The 15,742-nt window shown below is 39.2% G+C and overlaps 1 protein-coding gene across 1 annotated transcript in view; it reads left to right on the forward strand.

The window, feature by feature from the left end:
- Positions 1–15,742, forward strand: part of TTN (titin) — a 266,817-nt gene that overhangs the window by 191,416 nt on the left and 59,659 nt on the right. Inside the window, exons 240-259 of the mRNA XM_066577800.1 lie at positions 1,927–1,959; positions 2,480–2,609; positions 5,510–5,809; positions 5,945–6,262; positions 6,363–6,659; positions 6,781–7,080; positions 7,168–7,482; positions 7,587–7,735; positions 7,964–8,114; positions 8,295–8,576; positions 8,702–9,004; positions 9,119–9,421; positions 9,508–9,789; positions 9,962–10,261; positions 10,342–10,644; positions 11,211–11,519; positions 11,611–11,892; positions 11,973–12,272; positions 12,362–12,655; positions 12,740–15,706. Coding sequence (XP_066433897.1) covers positions 1,927–1,959; positions 2,480–2,609; positions 5,510–5,809; positions 5,945–6,262; positions 6,363–6,659; positions 6,781–7,080; positions 7,168–7,482; positions 7,587–7,735; positions 7,964–8,114; positions 8,295–8,576; positions 8,702–9,004; positions 9,119–9,421; positions 9,508–9,789; positions 9,962–10,261; positions 10,342–10,644; positions 11,211–11,519; positions 11,611–11,892; positions 11,973–12,272; positions 12,362–12,655; positions 12,740–15,706 — 7,918 coding nt within the window. The remainder of the gene's footprint in view (positions 1–1,926; positions 1,960–2,479; positions 2,610–5,509; positions 5,810–5,944; positions 6,263–6,362; positions 6,660–6,780; positions 7,081–7,167; positions 7,483–7,586; positions 7,736–7,963; positions 8,115–8,294; positions 8,577–8,701; positions 9,005–9,118; positions 9,422–9,507; positions 9,790–9,961; positions 10,262–10,341; positions 10,645–11,210; positions 11,520–11,610; positions 11,893–11,972; positions 12,273–12,361; positions 12,656–12,739; positions 15,707–15,742) is intronic.

Consider the following 15,742-nt stretch of genomic DNA (forward strand, 5'->3'; position numbering starts at 1 on the left):
ATAAATTATGGCAAACAACTTTTTTTGCCCTTTCAATAATGTTTGTTGTTTTATGATAACTTGTTGCAGCAGGTTATCAGCATTGGGTTAAACTTTGCTACATCTGTACATGGATAAAACAGGATCCACCATTTACAATAGGTCATAATCACAGCTTTTCTACTCCCCCTCCCTGCACAATGATCGCTGCACTGGTCACAGGGTATGCCCACAACACTTTCTCACATAAGTTAAAGGGGTTGTCCCGCGCCGAAACGTTTTTTTTTTTTTTCAATAGCCCCCCCGTTCGGCGCGAGACAAACCCGATGCATGTTATTAAAAAAAAAAACGTCCAGTACTTACCCGAATCCCCGCGCTCCGGCGACTTCTTACTTACCTTAGTAAGATGGCCGCCGGGATCTTCACCCACGATGCACCGCGGGTCTTCTCCCATGGTGCACCGTGGGCTCTGTGCGCTCCATGGCCGATTCCAGCCTCCTGATTGGCTGGAATCGGCACACGTGACGGGGCGGAGCTACAAGGAGCAGCTCTCCGGCACGAGCGGCCCCATTCGGAAGGGAGAAGACCGAACTGCGCAAGCGCGTCTAATCGGGCGATTAGACGCTGAAATTAGACGGCACCATGGAGACGGGGACGCTAGCAACAGAACAGGTAAGTGAATAACTTCTGTATGGCTCATAATTAATGCACAATGTACATTACAAGGTGCATTAATATGGCCATACAGAAGTGTATAACCCCACTTGCTTTCGCGGGACAACCCCTTTAATGAGTGATCTTGAGTCTATTGTGTCTATGGCTCTTGAGTTATACTGTAAAGCATCTCTAAATGCTGTTAACTGTAGCAAAGGCAAGATGGCCACCCTCATAGCCCTGTACAGACAATAAAATAAAATTACAATAAAAAAATAATAACAGATTAGATAAATGGATTATGTTTCATTATCTGGATTTAATTAGCTGAACATATAGGTTTCCTTTAACCCTTTCCAATCCAATTAGTATCCTGTCCTTCCTAGGGGGCTTAGGCCTCATGTCCACGGGGAAAATCAGGCCCACTCCGGATTCTCCATGGAGAATCCGTAGCGGGTCCCTCCTGCCCCGCGGACATGAGGGCTGAAAATAAGAATAAATCAGAATAAACTTACCTCCCGCCCGCTCCGGATCCTTCCTTCGCTGCGGCGTCATCTTCTCTGTGTCGCGGCCGGATCTTCTTTCTTCGGCCCGGCGGATGCACAGGATGACGTCGGTGACGTGCCCCGCGCATGCGCTGTCCGAAGAAAAAAGATCCGGCCGCGACGGAGAGAAGATGGCGCCGCGGCGAAGAGAAGAACCGGAGCGGGTGAGTAAATTCCGATTTTTGTCTCCCGCGGATCCGGACAGCTTCCATAGGCTTCAATAGAAGCCCGTGGGAGCCGTCCCCGCGGGAGACCCGCACGAAAATGGAGCATGGTCCAGATTTTTTCATGCTCCATTTTTTTTTAAATCACTTTTATTGACCATCCGCGGGTATTTATCTACCCGCGGGTGGTCAATGTATCCCTATGGGACGCGGATCCGCGGGCAGGAGAAGAGTTAAAATCCGCTGCGGATTTTAATTCTTCTTTTGCCCGTGGACATGAGGCCTTACTCTTTTTCTGCTGTTATACAATGACACTATATGCTGGCTAAAGCCAGTACTGCATGAGGTGACACATTGGATAGGCTCTGACAGCTGAGAGGCTTGCAATATACAGTAAGAGAACCCCGACAGACGTCTTCCAACATCGGAGCTGTACAGCCTTAAATCATGATGTCTTTAGACGTCAGACAGTGGATTGGAGAGGGTTAAGGTTTTCACATCTGTAAAGATAATTCGTAAGACTTCTGAAACTGAAATCTTCATATACTTATATTTGCACTGTTTTATCATTTATATCATTTTAGGATCAAGTGCACAATATTCCAGTGGATTCCCAGGTATGTCAAGAGCATTTGCTTATGTTATACTGTTTCATTACTTATTAGGAACCAACATAATTTAAAGGGAAACTGCCATCAGCTTTGAGCCCAATAAACAATGTTATGGGACTTAAAGGTGATGGAATGTATTGTCCCTGCAAAGTTGCAGGGTGCGCACCTTTCAGATAAATGGGAAAGCACGTGCACAGAACTGGTTGAAAAGAGTATTGCTTTGTGCACGTGCCAACTTTATGGAGACACAGCACTGGAACTTGGTGCCCAGTGAGTATGAAATACAGCTCCTCAGACTCCCCATTCTATTACCTTTCAGCACCATAGCATAGTTTATGGGGCACAAATGACAGGCTCCCTTTAAATGTATGCTTTTAAAATGCTCCTGTAATGCACCTATTAAATCGAATGAGGCATATTGCAGTGGACAATTTTGTTGATAAAATATAATACAATATATACAGAAGTATTAAATGTTATAACTAAGTTCTGTTAACCCTAATAGAATATTCTGAATTTTGTTTAGGTTGAGGCAACTGACACTACCTCAGTTCTCATCATTCCTGCATCCAACAGAGAACACTCAGGAAAATACAGTATCACAGCAAAGAATAAAGCTGGACAGAAAACAGCCAATGTTAGAGTTAATGTTTTGGGTAAGACTATGCAAATCTATTTCATTATATGTAATAGACAAGCCTTAGGTTTCTATGTTACATGAATCCAAGTATGTAAACGTGCAATAATGATAACAGAAACAAATTACCTGATGCATAAAACTTTTTAACACTGTTCAGTGTTGTCACTATCAACCAATCAGATATCATTCTTAAATATGCACTAAAACTGAATGTCTGAAGAATATTACAATATAGTAGGGATAACGGAAACATGGCTTGATGATAAATGCAACTGGGCTGTGAATTTACAAGGTTACACCCTCTTCAGAAGGGACAGTGGAAATTGGAAAGGGGGAGGGTTATGTCTTTATGTTAAATCCTACTTAATGCCAAGAAGATGAGAAGATATAGGTGTAGGAGATGAACACATGGAATCTTAATGGGTGAAAATACAGGGAGGAAAGACTAATAAAATCATGGTAGGAGTTTTCTATAGGCCACCAAAAATAACAAAAGAAACTGAAAACCTAATAATAAGACAAATAGAAGAGGTGTTAAACTCCAATGAAGTAATTATTATGGGAGACTTTATTTATCTGGATATAATACAGGAAGATGAGACCTGGGAATCTTACAAGGGCGATAAGTTCTTGAGAACAATCAAAAACAACTGCCTTACCCAACTCGTACGGGAGCCAACTAGAGGGAGGGCAATTCTGGATTTATTATTAACCAACAGACCAGCCAGAATCATCTAGATGCAGGATGAGGGATACATGGGAAATAGTGAACAGAATGTAATTAATTTCTAGTTGTTATTTAATAGGAAGCCTTATCAGGAAGTGACAAAAAACTGAGCTTTAGTAGAGCAAACTTTGATCATCTCAGAATTACTCTCGGGAACATTAAATGGTACAATGTTCTCAAAAATAACAGTACTGACAAAAAGTGGGAGAAGTTTAAAAACATCCTAAATACCTTATGTGAGCAGTTCATACCCTCCAAAAATTAAAAAAAACTATGAATAGAAAGAAACCAATGTGGCTCAACAAGACTGTAAGGGGGCAATAAGTGAAAGAAAAAGGCATTTAAATAACTAAAACAAGAAGGCAGTGAAGTTCATACTCTTAATGGGCTACTATTGGTAGTGGGTGCCACTGAGTTCAGTATTGGGCCCCTATTCTGTTCAATATATTTATCAATTACCTGATAGAGGGACTGCACAGTAAAATATTGATATTTGCAGATCATACAAAATTATACAAGATAATTCAACGGAGGACAATGTACAGCTGCAAATGGACGTAGATAAGCTGGGGACTTGGGTAGAAAAATAGCAGATGAAATTCAACATTAATAAATGTAAGGTTAATTACATGGCAGGAGAAACAGAGGTCACCAATATACACTAAATGGGGTACTGCTAGGGAAAAGTGATATGGAAAAAGACATGAGGGTACTAGTTAACTGTAGACTTAATTGGAGCAATCAATGCCAGTCAGCTGCTGCAAAGCCAATAAAGTTTTGGGGTGCATTAAAGAAGTATAGGGGTGAGGGGGCGAGAATATTATTCTTCCACTAAATAGGGCACTTGTCAGGGCTTACATGGAATACTGTGTACAGTTATGGACAACAGTACTTAGGAAAGACCTTGCAGTGCTTGAGGGGGTTTAAAAAAGGGCAACTAAATTAATAAATGCAATGGGAGGACTGGAATACCCTAAAATTAAGATTATTCAACATAGAAAAAAGACAGTTAAGGGGCGAACAAATAATTATGTATAAATACATTAGGGGACAATACAAGGATTTCTCCCATGATCTGTTTATAATCAGAACTGTGACGGTAACAAGAGGATAGATAGCCTCTACTTTTTAGAGGAAATAAGGTTTCATCACCAACACAGAAGGAGGTTCTTTACTGTAAGAGCAGTGAGACTGTGGTACTCTCTGCCTGAGGACGTAGTGATGGCAAAATCGATAGAGGAGCTTAAGAGGGGACTAGATGTCATTTTAGAGCACTATGACATTTCAGGTTATAGACATTAAATATCCAGAAGGGTTGTTGATCGGAGGATCTTCCGACTGCCGAACTTTGAGTCAGGTAGGAACTTTTCAAATGTTGATCCATGGATTATTCTGATTGCCCTTAAAGGGGTTGTCCCGCGCCGAAACGCGTTTTTTTTTTTTCAATAGCCCCCCCGTTCGGCGCGAGACAAACCCGATGCAGGCATAAAAAAAACAAACCGTCCAGTACTTACCCGAATCCCCGCGCTCCTGCGACTTCTGACTTACCTTGTGAAGATGGCCGCCGGGATCTTCACCCTCGGTGGACCGCAGGTCTTCTGTGCGGTCCATTGCCGATTCCAGCCTCCTGATTGGCTGGAATCGGCACACGTGATGGGGCGGAGCTACGAGGAGCCGCTCTCCGGCACGAGCGGCCCCATTCAGAAGGGAGAAGACCGGACTGCGCAAGCGCGTCTAATCGGGCGATTAGACGCTGAAGATTAGACGGCACCATGGAGACGGGGACGCTAGCAACGGAACAGGTAAGTGAATAACTTCTGTATGGCTCATAATTAATGCACAATGTACATTACAAAGTGCATTAATATGGCCATACAGAAGTGTATACCCCCACTTTGTTTTGCGGGACAACCCCTTTAAGGAGTTGGAAAGGAATTGTTTCCCCAAAATCGGGTAAATTGGCTTCTGCCTCATTGTTTTTTTTTTGCCTTCCTCTAAATCAACAAAAGGGGGTGGAAACAGGCTGAACTGGGTGGACATTTGTCTTTTTTCCAGCCTAGTTATGTTAATATGAAATCCTATTGGTTGTTGCACACAACACAAACAATTTTTGTCTGAATACTTTTTACATATGAGGATATTTTATTTTATGAAAATAAGATACATATATTGTATATTTTACATTACAGATGCTCCAGGGCCACCAAAGGATCTCAAAGTTAGTGATGTGACAAGATCCACTGCTAAACTTACTTGGAAAGCCCCAGATAATGATGGTGGAGATAGAATTAAGAACTACATTGTTGAAAAGAAGACAGTTGAAGGCAAATCATGGAGCAGAGTGACTACAGATTGTGCAGGAACATCATTTACTGTACCAGATCTAATTGATGGGCAAGAATACCACTTCAGAATAACAGCAGAAAATAGGTTTGGAACTGGACCTCCTATTTCAACCATTCAAAGGACAAGAGCAAGAGACCCAATACGTAAGTGTACAGCCATGTCATTAAAAATGTTATGTAATCATCCATATGACTATTCTTTTGACATGTAATATACTTTTAAAATTTTCCTAAAACACTATTTACATTTATAGTAATATTTGTTTTCTTAATTTAAAGATCCTCCTGAACCACCTACAAGGCTAAAAGTTGGTCTTGTGACAAAGAATTCAGTGGCATTAACATGGAAGCCCCCAAAGAATGATGGAGGTGCACCTGTGACTCATTATATCATTGAGCGCTTACTTTGGGATCCAACTGGAGAAAGCAAAGAAACCTGGAAGAAATGTAACAAACGAGATGTAGAAGAAACAAAATTCACTGTTGAAGACCTAAAAGAAGGAGCTGAATACGAATTCCGCGTTAGAGCTGTAAATGAGGCTGGACAGAGCAAGCCATCTTCAACTGTAGGCCCTGTGGCAGTCAAAGACCAGACTTGTAAGTGGATTTTTTGAGCAGGAAAACTGCATTTAAGTTATTTATATTTCTATCTAATTTTATCTTATACTTTGATCATTCTCATTCTACCTATTTTCAGGCCCACCATCTATTGAACTCAATGAATTTTTGGAGGCAGAAGAGGGAACAGATATCAGTATTGTTGCAAAGATAAAGGGTGTTCCTTTCCCAACTTTGAAATGGTATAAAGCACCTCCAAACAAGCCTGATGATAAAATACCAGTCCAATATGATCAGCATGTTAACAAAGTTGTTGGTGAAGATAGCTGCACTTTGCTGATCCACCAGTCTCGAAGAAAAGATACTGCTTTATATACTCTTACAGCAGAAAACAACCTGGGAATTGATTCAAAGGAAATGCGATTGAATGTCCTAGGTAATTATAATTTTTACAAACTGTGCTAAGTAATCTATTATTATTAACATGTTTTCATAAATAATTATAGATCTTCTATGAAATATGATATCTATTAAAACCATCATTTTCTTATTTATAGGACGTCCCGGACCACCAGAAGGACCAATTAAATTTGAATCAATTACAGCTGAAAATATGACTTTGGCTTGGTTACCTCCAAAAGATGATGGAGGCTCTAAAATTACAAACTATGTAATTGAAAAGAGAGAAGCTAACAGAAAAATATGGGCCCCAGTTGCTAAAGATGCTAAAGAATGTATATACACAATACCAAAACTAGTTGAAGGTCATGAATACGTGTTCCGTATTATGGCCCAGAACAAGTATGGTGTTGGTCTTCCACTTGATAGTGAACCTGAAACAGCAAGAAATCTATATTGTAAGTTTTGTGTACTGGATCTTCAAAAACAACTACTAAATTAATATAATTGACAAGATAATTAAAATATATTTTATGTTTCCACAGCTGTTCCAGGACAGTGTGATAAACCTTCAATCAGTAGCGTTACACGAGATAGTATGACTGTCAACTGGGAAGAGCCAGAATATGATGGTGGATCACCAGTGACAGGTTACTGGCTGGAAGTTAAAGAGACCACTGGAAAGAGATGGAAGAGAGTTAATCGTGATCCTATCAAAATTATGCCACTTGGTGTTTCTCACCATGTCACAGGACTCATTGATGGATGTGACTATCAGTTTAGAGTACTTGCTATTAACGCAGCTGGTGTTGGACCACCAAGCCTACCATCTAATCCAGCTACTGCTAGAGATCCTATTTGTGAGTAAAAAAGGCTAAACTGTCTATACTAAAGTACAGAAAACAGCCATAGAAATATATTTTGTTGTATTGGAACATTTATAGATAATATTTATCTTTTTCAGCTCCACCTGGACCACCAATTCCAAAGGTTACAGACTGGACCAAGTCTACAGCTGATCTAGAATGGACTCCACCAGCTAAAGATGGAGGCTCTCCAGTCACTGGATACATTGTAGAATTCAAAGAAGAAGGAAAAGAAGAATGGGAAAAGGTATGTACAAGCTTTTACTACTATAATAATGCTAATAATATTTGCGGAATAATATCCTCATAAATTAAATTTGGTTCACTAAGTATTTTAGTTTATATTTGCTTCCTTATTTGTTTTCATAGATATACATTTATAAAAGTTTATAAAAAGATATTAAATTGGTATTTGAACTTATTTAGAGTTTCGGCATTGTACTGTTGAAAAGAAACATCTGTATTTTCTCTGTAGGCTAAAGACAAAGAAGTGAGAGGCACCAAATTTGTGGTATCTGGGCTCAAAGAAGGCAGCTTGTACAGGTTTAGAGTAAGAGCTGTTAATGCTGCTGGTGTTGGAGAACCTGGCAATGTCGCTGATGCTGTTGAAGCCAAAGATCGCACAGGTATCTACACTGAGCTCTTTGAGCTTTTGAACATTTGTTAGTTTAGTTTTATTTAGGACAAACAGTAAAAAATCACAATTATATATTTAATAAGTACCATTCAATATTGCATTGTCCCTTTTCTGCTAAATGTCTTGTATATAAAAATGATTTAAATCTGCTTTTTCTTTATTCCTTCAGTGTTACCTGATATTCAGCTGGATGCCAGTGTCAAAGACAGAATTGTTGTCCATGCTGGTGGTGTTATCCGAATTATAGCTTATGTTTCTGGAAAGCCAGCACCTGAAATTTCTTGGAACAGAGATGACAAATCCTTACCACCTGAAGCTAACATTGAGACAACAGCAATAAGTTCATCTCTGGTTATAAAAAATTGCCAGAGACATCATCAAGGAATGTACAATCTGATTGCAAAAAATGCTGGAGGTGAAAGAAGAAAGACTATCATTGTTGACGTTCTAGGTAATAGAGACATTAAATCAGATTATATCTATATTAAATGTTGTATAATACATGCTATGAAAAGCACTGCTAAAGCAAATGTTGCAAATGTTATATACAGTAAGCTGATTTTCGCTTAATTACAGATGTCCCTGGTCCAGTATGCCAACCATTCCAAACTGAAAATCTAACAAATGACTCATGCAAACTGACCTGGTTCTCACCCGAAGATGATGGAGGCTCAACTATTACTAATTATATCATTGAAAAACGTGAATCTGATCGTAGAGGATGGACACCCGTGACATACACTGTGACAAGACAAAATGCAACAGTTCAAGGGCTCATTGAAGGAGTGGCATATTTCTTCCGTATTGCACCTGAAAATATTATTGGAATGGGTCCATTTGTGGAAACTAGCAAAGAAATAGTTATACGAGAGCCAATGTGTAAGTTAATAGATTTTTTTTTAAACATGACATTTCTCAAATGATATATACCTTTTTGATTATATATCCTGAGCTAGGTATCAAATTTTAAGTGCCGCATCTTCTCCATTGCAGCTGTACCTGAGCGTCCTGAGGATCTCCAAGTAACAGCAATCAAAAAAGATTCAATAAGTTTGAGCTGGAATCCACCAAAATACAATGGAGGATCTGACATTACAAGTTATGTCTTGGAATGCCGACTCATTGGAAAAGACAAATTCTACAGAGTCACCAAAGAAAAGCTCTTAAATAGGACATATAGCCATGATGGTTTGAAAGAGGGTGACACATATGAATATCGTGTCAGTGCTGTCAACATTGTTGGGCAAGGAAAGCCTTCATTCAGCACAAAACCAGTTACTTGCAAAGATGAATTAGGTATGCATTTTTCTGTTTATTTCACCTTCCCAAAATCAAAGGGTTGTAATCCTTACTATAATATTGTTATTGACTTTTATTTACAGAACCTCCAGCAATTGAGCTCGACTTCAGAGATAAATTGATTGTAAGAGTTGGAGAAGCTTTTGCTATGAGTGGCCGGTATTCTGGCAAACCAGCACCAAAGATTACCTGGTTTAAAGATGGTGTAACTGTTAAAGACAATGAACGTACAAAGATTCAGACTACTCCAAAAACTCTGTGTCTGGGCACATTCAAGTCTGTCAGAGAAGATTCAGGAAAATACTGTGTAGCTGTTGAAAATAGCAGTGGATCAAGAAAGGGAGTCTGTGAAGTAACTGTAGTCGGTAAGCAGCCTACCTTGAAAAACAAACATATTTTGTGATGATCTCATGTGTGTGTATATATATATATATATATATATACATATATATTTATTTAGTAAAATAGTATATTGCTTAAACACTTTAAAGAGAAATAAAGTGACATTCTATGCAATTTATTACTTACTTTACATAGATCGACCACAGCCACCAGTTGGTCCCGTGATATTTGATGAAGTCCATAAAGATCATATGATTGTCTCCTGGAAACCTCCTCTCGATGATGGTGGTAGCGCAATCACTAACTATATTGTTGAAAAGAAAGATAGCGGCAGAGATGTGTGGATGTCTGTAACATCAGCAGCTACTAAAACAACCTGCAAAATTCCTAAACTTCTTGAAGGACGAGAGTACAGCATTCGAATCTGCGCTGAAAATACATATGGCATTAGCGATCCTCTTATATCTGATGAAATGAAGGCCAAAGATCGCTACAGTAAGCCACACTCTTAACTTTAAAAAACATATAACTTTCTACCAAGAACATAATTTAATTAGAAATGTTTATATTTTTAGGAGTTCCTGAAGCACCTGAACAACCACTTGTTAAGGAAATAAGAAAAGATTCTGCATTGATCTTGTGGAACAGACCACGTGATGGTGGAAAACCCATATTTGCCTATATTGTAGAAAAGAAAGAAACAATGTCCAAGAGATGGACCAAAGTCTCAAGAGAGCCAATTTATCCAGATACACAATATAGAGTTACAGATCTGCTTGAGGGATGTGAATATGAATTTAGAGTATCTGCAGAAAATGAAGTTGGTATAGGTGACCCAAGTCCACCATCCAAACCAATTTTTGCCAATGATCCAATAGGTATGTGCACTTTTTGAATTCCCTCAACCATTGCTTTATAGCTCTCTCCATTAGTATTATTTTGTTTGTCTATTTTCTTTTGATGTTCTGCTTGAGTGAATCCATATTTTTACATAACCTTTTGTAGTTTATTTCCATCAACTTAAAAAAAAAATACAAAAAACTCCTTCATGTTTGTATAAAGCACTACTCCAACAAGTCATAGTAGAGATTTAGTAGGAAGAGAGCCTTAAATGTTTAAAAATGATTAGTTCATGTGGCATATTAACCCTTTCCAATCCACTGTCTGACTTCTGAAGACATTATGATTTAAGGCTGTACAGTTCCGATGTTGAAAGACATCCGTCGGTGTTTTCTTACTGTATATTGCCAGCCTTTCTGCTGTCGGAGCCTATCCAACGTGTCACCCAATGCAGTACTGGTTTAGCCAGCATATAGTGCCGTTGTATAACGGCAAAAAAAGAGTAAGCCCCCTAGGAAAACCAGGTTACAAATTGGATTGGAAAGGGTTAAGCTATTAATCCAGATAAGTGAACAAGTCCTATACTTTCTGTTTTTTTTTCTAGCCAAACCAAGTCCACCAGTGAACCCAGAAGCAGTTGACAAAACCAAGAATTCTGTTGACTTGTCTTGGCATCCCCCAAGACATGATGGTGGAGGAAAAATTATTGGCTACCTTGTTGAATACCAAAAGGTCGGTGAAGAAGAATGGAAGAAATCCAATCATGCCCCTGATGGCTGTCCTGATACAAAACACAAAGTGGTTGCACTCATAGAAGGTGGAACATACAAGTTTAGAATAAAAGCAGTTAATTCTGCTGGTGAATCTGAGCCTGTTTATGTCCGGGACCCAGTTGAAGTAAAAGACAGGCTTGGTAAGTTTATTATACTAAAACAGGTGATACTTATTTAAGCAAACATCATTGTCAACAGTATTTCCAAAATTGTTTTCTTTTTCTAACACAGAACCACCAGAGCTGTTAATTGATGCAAACATGGCACGGGAGCAACAGGTAAAGGCTGGAAATACTATAACACTCAGTGCTGTAATCAAAGGAATGCCATTCCCCAAAGTAACTTGGAAGAAGGATGGCAAAGAAGTACCTGTGAAGGCAGATATTGTGGTTACACCCGTTGGTAGCAAGCTTGAAATACGTAACTCTATCAAAGAAGATGCAGGAATGTATTCTTTGACAGTAGAAAATGAAGCTGGCACTAAGACTGTTGAAGTTAAAGTTACTGTTCTTGGTAAGATATATGCATTTCATTTTTCTGTTTATTTAAAGTAGCAAAAGACTAAATAATAATTATTACTGCTTTTAATTTAGATAAACCTGGCCCACCAAGGAATCTAGAAATCACTGAAGTCAGAAAAGATTCATGTTATCTTACCTGGAGAGAGCCAGAGGACACTGGTGGAGCAGTCATTAGCAACTATATTGTTGAGAAGCGTGATGTTTCTAACCCTCGTTGGGTACCCATATCAACTACATCTAAAAAGCACAGCATTATAGCTAAACATCTTATGGAAGGCTCACAATATATGTTCCGAGTTGCTGCCGAGAACCAGTTTGGGCGTGGTCCTTATGTTGAATCACCTAAACCAATAAAGGCTGTTGATCCAATATGTAAGTATTTCATACAATCCTATTAGTCAAATGTGTATTTTTTTCACATGGGCACCAACATATAATTTGTATATTTATTTACTGTACAGATCCACCTGGACCACCAAAGAATCTGCATCATGTAGATGTAGATAAAACTGAAGTGTCTCTTGCTTGGAACTATCCAGACCGTGATGGCGGTTCTGAAATCACTGGTTTTGTAGTCGACTATCAAGAAGATGGTGCAGAAGACTGGACCAACTTTAAGACTGTTAGCATACCAGAATGCCTTGTTACAGGGCTGAAGCATGGAAAAATTTACAAATTCCGTGTAAGAGCTCAAAACATTGCTGGACTCAGTCGCCCAGATGTAACTATACCAATTGAGTGCCAAGAAAAAATAGGTAATTTACAACAATATTCATCATAATCATTAACACATTGGATTTTCCCATGCTAAATGTCTCCTTTTTTGCTTCTCTTTCTAGCTGCACCAAGCATAGAAGTTGATGTTAAATTAATAGAAGGTATCGTGGTCAAAGCAGGTACAACTGTAAGATTTCCTGCAATCATGAGAGGAATCCCTGTTCCAACTGCTAAGTGGGTGACTGACAGTGCAGAAATAAAATCAGAAGGCAACTACAAAATTGATACTGACAATTTTTCAACTGTGCTTACAATCACAAATTGTACAAGAAAGGATACAGGAGAATATCAACTGACAGTATCAAATATTGCTGGAAGTAAAACAGTTGCTTTGCACCTCACAGTTTTAGATGTTCCTGGACCACCAACAGGCCCATTAAATATCCTGGAAGTTACACCAGACTATATGGTGATCTCTTGGAGGCCACCAAAAGATGATGGAGGAACTCCAGTAATGAACTACATTGTTGAGAAGTGTGAAGGCAAGAAGGCAACTTGGGGAATAGTAAGCTCTGGAAGTACTCAAACTAAGGCTAAGATTCCCAGACTTCAAAAAGGTTATGAATATACTTTCCGTGTTAGCGCTGAAAACAAAATGGGTATTGGCAAACCTTTAGAATCTCAGCCAACTGTTGCCAAGCATATGTTTGATCCACCATCCCCACCTGGGAAGCCAGTGGTATCAGATATAACCGAAAATGCTGCAACCATAGCATGGACAATTCCTAAATCTGATGGTGGCAGTCCAATTAGTGGCTATATTGTTGAAAGAAGAGAAGTTTCTGGTAAATGGGTAAGAGTAAACAAGACACCAGTACTTGATCTTAGATACCGTGCTACTGGGCTATATGAAGGCAACACCTATGAATTCAGAGTATTTGCTGAGAATATTGCTGGACTCAGTAAGCCATCACCAGTATCTGATCCAATAAAAGCTTCCCGTCCTATAACACCACCAGGGCCACCAATTAATCCCAAACTTAAAGACAAGAGCAGAGAGACAGCTGACTTAGTATGGACAAAGCCTACTAGAGATGGTGGAAGTCCAATTTTAGGATATGTTGTTGAATGTCAAAAATCAGGTACAGCTCAGTGGTCCAGAATTAACACTGATGATCTCATTAAGCAATGTGCTTTTAGAGTGCCCGGCCTGATTGAAGGAAATGAGTACAGATTCCGTATTAAAGCAGCAAATATCATTGGAGAAGGTGAACCTAGAGAACTTCCAGAATCTGTTATTGCAAAGGATATTCTTCATCCACCGGAGGTTGATCTTGATTTGATATGTCGTGACTTGTTAACTGTTCGGGTTGGCCAAACAATTAATATTACTGCTCGTGTTAAAGGCAGACCAGACCCAGACATTACATGGTCGAGAGATGGGAAGTTAGTAACTAAAGACAACAGAACTGAAATAACTCAAGACTTTCCACCAGTTGGTTTGCAAATAAAATCAGCAGTAAGAGCTGATCATGGAAAATATACAATTGTGGCGAAGAATACCAGTGGTCAAGCACAGGGTGTGGTCATTGTAAATGTTCTAGACAGACCTGGACCTTGCCAGAACCTTAAAATAAGCTATGTCACTAAAGATTCTTGCATGGTTTCATGGGAAAACCCACAAGATAATGGAGGCTCAGAAATAACAAACTATATTGTGGAATATCGTGAACCAAGTCAAAGAGGATGGTATGTAATTTCCTCTGATCTTACAAAGAGGTTAGTTAAAGCAAATCTTATAGAAAATCATGAATATTTCTTCAGAGTCTGTGCAGAAAACAAAGTTGGGCCTGGTCCTGTTACTGAAACCAAGACACCCATCCTAGCTATTAATCCAGTTGAAAAGCCTGGGGAACCAGAAAACCTTCATATTGCTGAAGTAGGAAAAACATTTGTCTATCTGAAATGGAGACGGCCAGATTATGATGGTGGAAGCCCCAACCTATCATACCATGTTGAAAGAAAACCAAAAGATTCAGATGAATGGGAAAGAGTCCATAAAGGCAGTATTAAAGAGACAAGCTATCTTATAGATAAATGCAATGAAAATCAGCTATACCAATTTAGAGTTCAGACTAAGAATGAAGGAGGTGAAAGCAACTGGGTTAAGACAAGTGAGGTCTTAGTAAAAGAGGAACTCCTAAAACCTGCTCTTGACTTGAAATTGATTGGAGTGCTAGTTGTGAAAGCTGGAGAAACAATAAGACTTGAAGCTGGAGTAAGAGGAAAACCACAGCCAGAAATAGCATGGGCAAAAGACAAAGCGACAACAGATATAACAACCTCACCTAGGTTAAAGATTGAAAATGGAGCAGATTTCACCAAATTTATTCTGGAAAAATCTAGGAGGTCTGATAGTGGTAAATATTTAGTCACAGCCACAAATCCTGCTGGAAGTTTTAGTGCACATGCTGTTGTCAATGTTCTTGATGTTCCTGGACCAATACAAAATCTGAAGATTTCAGATATAACAACTGACAGATGTACACTGAGTTGGGACCAACCAGAAGATGATGGTGGAAGTGAGATACAAAACTATATCATAGAGAAATGTGAGAGCAGGCGCATGGTATGGTCAATATACTCTTCGTCTGTGATCCTAAATCATGCTCAGGTAACTCGACTCATAGAAGGTAATGAATACCTCTTTAGAGTTCGTGCAGAGAATAAAATGGGTACTGGTCCACCAACAGAAACCAAACCAATAGTTGCTAAAACACGATACAATAGACCTGGACCTCCAGAGCCTCCAGAAGTCAGCAAAGTAAGCAAGGAAGAAATGACTGTGGTCTGGAATCCACCAGAATATGATGGTGGCAAGTCTGTCACTGGATACATCCTTGAGAAAAAAGAAAAGCGATCATTGAGATGGGTTGCTGTAACTAAATCTGCAATACCAGAAAGGCGCCTTAAAGTCACCAATCTTATCCCAGGCCATGAATACCAGTACCGTGTTAAAGCTGAAAATGAAATTGGCCTAGGAGATCCAAGTGGCCCGTCAAGACCTATGGTTGCCAAAGACCCAATAGGTAATTTATATCATTAATTGCATTATTGTACTGTAC

This window comes from Eleutherodactylus coqui, chromosome 8 (genome assembly GCF_035609145.1).
Source record: "Eleutherodactylus coqui strain aEleCoq1 chromosome 8, aEleCoq1.hap1, whole genome shotgun sequence".
NCBI classification, from domain to species: Eukaryota; Metazoa; Chordata; class Amphibia; order Anura; family Eleutherodactylidae; genus Eleutherodactylus; species Eleutherodactylus coqui.